General features: G+C 37.8%; 1 protein-coding gene across 2 annotated transcripts in view; it reads left to right on the forward strand.

Moving 5' to 3' along the window:
* Positions 1-2,239, forward strand: part of LOC109959382 (SH2 domain-containing protein 4A) — an 18,981-nt gene that overhangs the window by 245 nt on the left and 16,497 nt on the right. For both annotated transcript variants that reach the window (XM_020598672.1, XM_020598673.1), the window contains exon 2: positions 1,252-1,801. In XM_020598672.1, coding sequence (XP_020454328.1) covers positions 1,624-1,801 — 178 coding nt within the window. In that variant the 5' untranslated portion in view covers positions 1,252-1,623. The remainder of the gene's footprint in view (positions 1-1,251; positions 1,802-2,239) is intronic.

The following is a 2,239-nucleotide window of genomic DNA, read 5'->3' on the forward strand; positions in this document are numbered from 1 at the left end:
CTTTCCCTCCAAGTGCTGCTTATGTGGTAGCCATTGTTTAACTACCCACTGTGATTGGAGGAGTTCATTTCAATCCCCTTGTTGGAGAAACCGGCTCATGCTGACCTGGGCTATGACCCTGTGTTTTCTTTTTCTTGCAACCAGAAATTGATCGTGTTAAAATGAAGCGGCTATCTCCTGGGAGTTTGTCAGAAGAAAGGAACATGGGTTTGGGAAAGGATGTGTGGTGGGGAAGGGAAAGGGGGAGGTGGGCCACTGATGACAGAAACAGTTCTATTGCTTTGAAAACTCCTCCCATTTTCTCTTTCAGTCAGTTTAGAAACAGCATTTGGGCTCTTCCTGATTCATGAAGGGTGGAGAAACTAAGTGAAATATAATTTACAAGGAAGCGATTAAAAGAAAAAAACATGATTTGAGAAAACATGGGATCAAGAAACATGTAGGACACTGAAATTTGAGAAAGATGTAGAATCTTTAGGACATAACACACACATTCTTTTGTCTTTTATAGGTGTCGTGCCTATTCAATTTGTTAAATTCTCTTTTCACAGTAAATGTTTTAATTAGGCTTTCTAATAAAATGCACTTTATACAATGTAAAAATGTACTTCTTCTACTTCTAATGCACTTCTATGTGTTTATATTCAGATCTTCTCAGTGGCTCATATGTTTACAGAGCTGTAGTTTGCATATTATCAGGACAGGCAGAAGGAGAAGTAGTTCCTTTCAATCAGGTATTATTTAGACTATCCTGGTGATTTTACTTTGTCCCCTGTTCATGTTAAAATATACATTAAGGCTACCGCAAATTACTGTTTTAAATATTGATCTTTTAATATGAAAATTAAATAGCAAACAGTTATTGTTTTTGTCAAACTAAATTAACACCTCACTGAAATAGGCTATGTTCTACAAAACAGGAGGTGGCTGCAAAAGCTGAACTGCAGCCATAGCAGAAACTGAAGAACAAAAAAGGTCACATGACTGATGTTTCAATACCGTGTTGAGTGACTTTGAAGTTGGTTGATCTAGAGTGTAGACGGTGCCGTCTCTAAATATTCACATTAAATACAATAGCCTACTGGATGGTAAATAATTCATTCATGGAAAACAAATAAATAGAGTCCTCTGCAGATTTAATCTATTTTACAAATAAATTGGTGAACACCTTCAACTCTTTAGGACAATGAAACTGTGAAACTGTGCCCCCTCAAAACATTTGAATGCATGATGCCTCTGTTTGTGTTGTAGGTTGTCCCAGTGATGACCTCCAAAGTCAAAGGAAACTGACCACTTAGTGGGCTGGGGAAACTGTCTGCACAACACAAAAAGGAGGCAGGATTCTGTGTGTGTGTGTGTGGGTGTGTGTGTGTGTGTGTGTGTATATGTGTGTGTTAATATGTGAGATCGTGTGAGACTGTACAGTATGTACAAGAACCTTGACTCAGGAAGAAGAGTATAGGAGGATAAATAGGAGAGAAGCTGTGAAAGTCTTCTTCTATGACATGAGACCATAAACCAATGCCATCCGCCTAAGGAAGCTGCTGGCCAAAGAGCACCATCACCTCCCCGCTACTGCTTGGCCAAGTGGTAACAAGTTAACTCACCCATTCAGCCGCCAACATGCTAAAGCAAATTTTAAACGACATGTATGTCGACCCTGATGTGCTGAACGCTCTAAATGAAGACCAGAAAAAGACTCTGTTCCTGAAAATGCGCCAGGAGCAGGTGAAGCGCTATAAAGAGCGGGAGGAGAAACTAGAGAGAGATTCGGTGGACAACCAGACAAAGTCAAATAAAGGTAACCATGCAAACCCATTTGATTTGAATTGATTTGATTTGATTTATTCATTCAAGCATGTAAAACAGTTGATATGTCAACACATGTAATTTCACACATATCCAACAAATGCTAATCCAATATCAATTTACTTATACCTAGTACATGCTTGAATGGAGTAGGAAGAAGTCAGACTTATCTAGTCCTACCCCATAACATCATCTTACCATCATTGGTTTGCAAGCAGTATCTCTACATAGATAATTCTCTTCTACACCACACAAGTAATATACTAAAAAATTATAAGTGTTAACATTCTTACATAATTACATTCTTAAATAATTATCTTCTACACCACACAAGTAATATACTAAAGAATTATTACAAAGTGTTAACATTCATACACCACACCCACAATGTTCCATCTAATTAATCATTAAGCCTGTTCTTGCATATATC

This window comes from Monopterus albus, unplaced genomic scaffold (genome assembly GCF_001952655.1).
Source record: "Monopterus albus unplaced genomic scaffold, M_albus_1.0 scaffold39.1, whole genome shotgun sequence".
Lineage (NCBI taxonomy): Eukaryota > Metazoa > Chordata > Actinopteri > Synbranchiformes > Synbranchidae > Monopterus > Monopterus albus.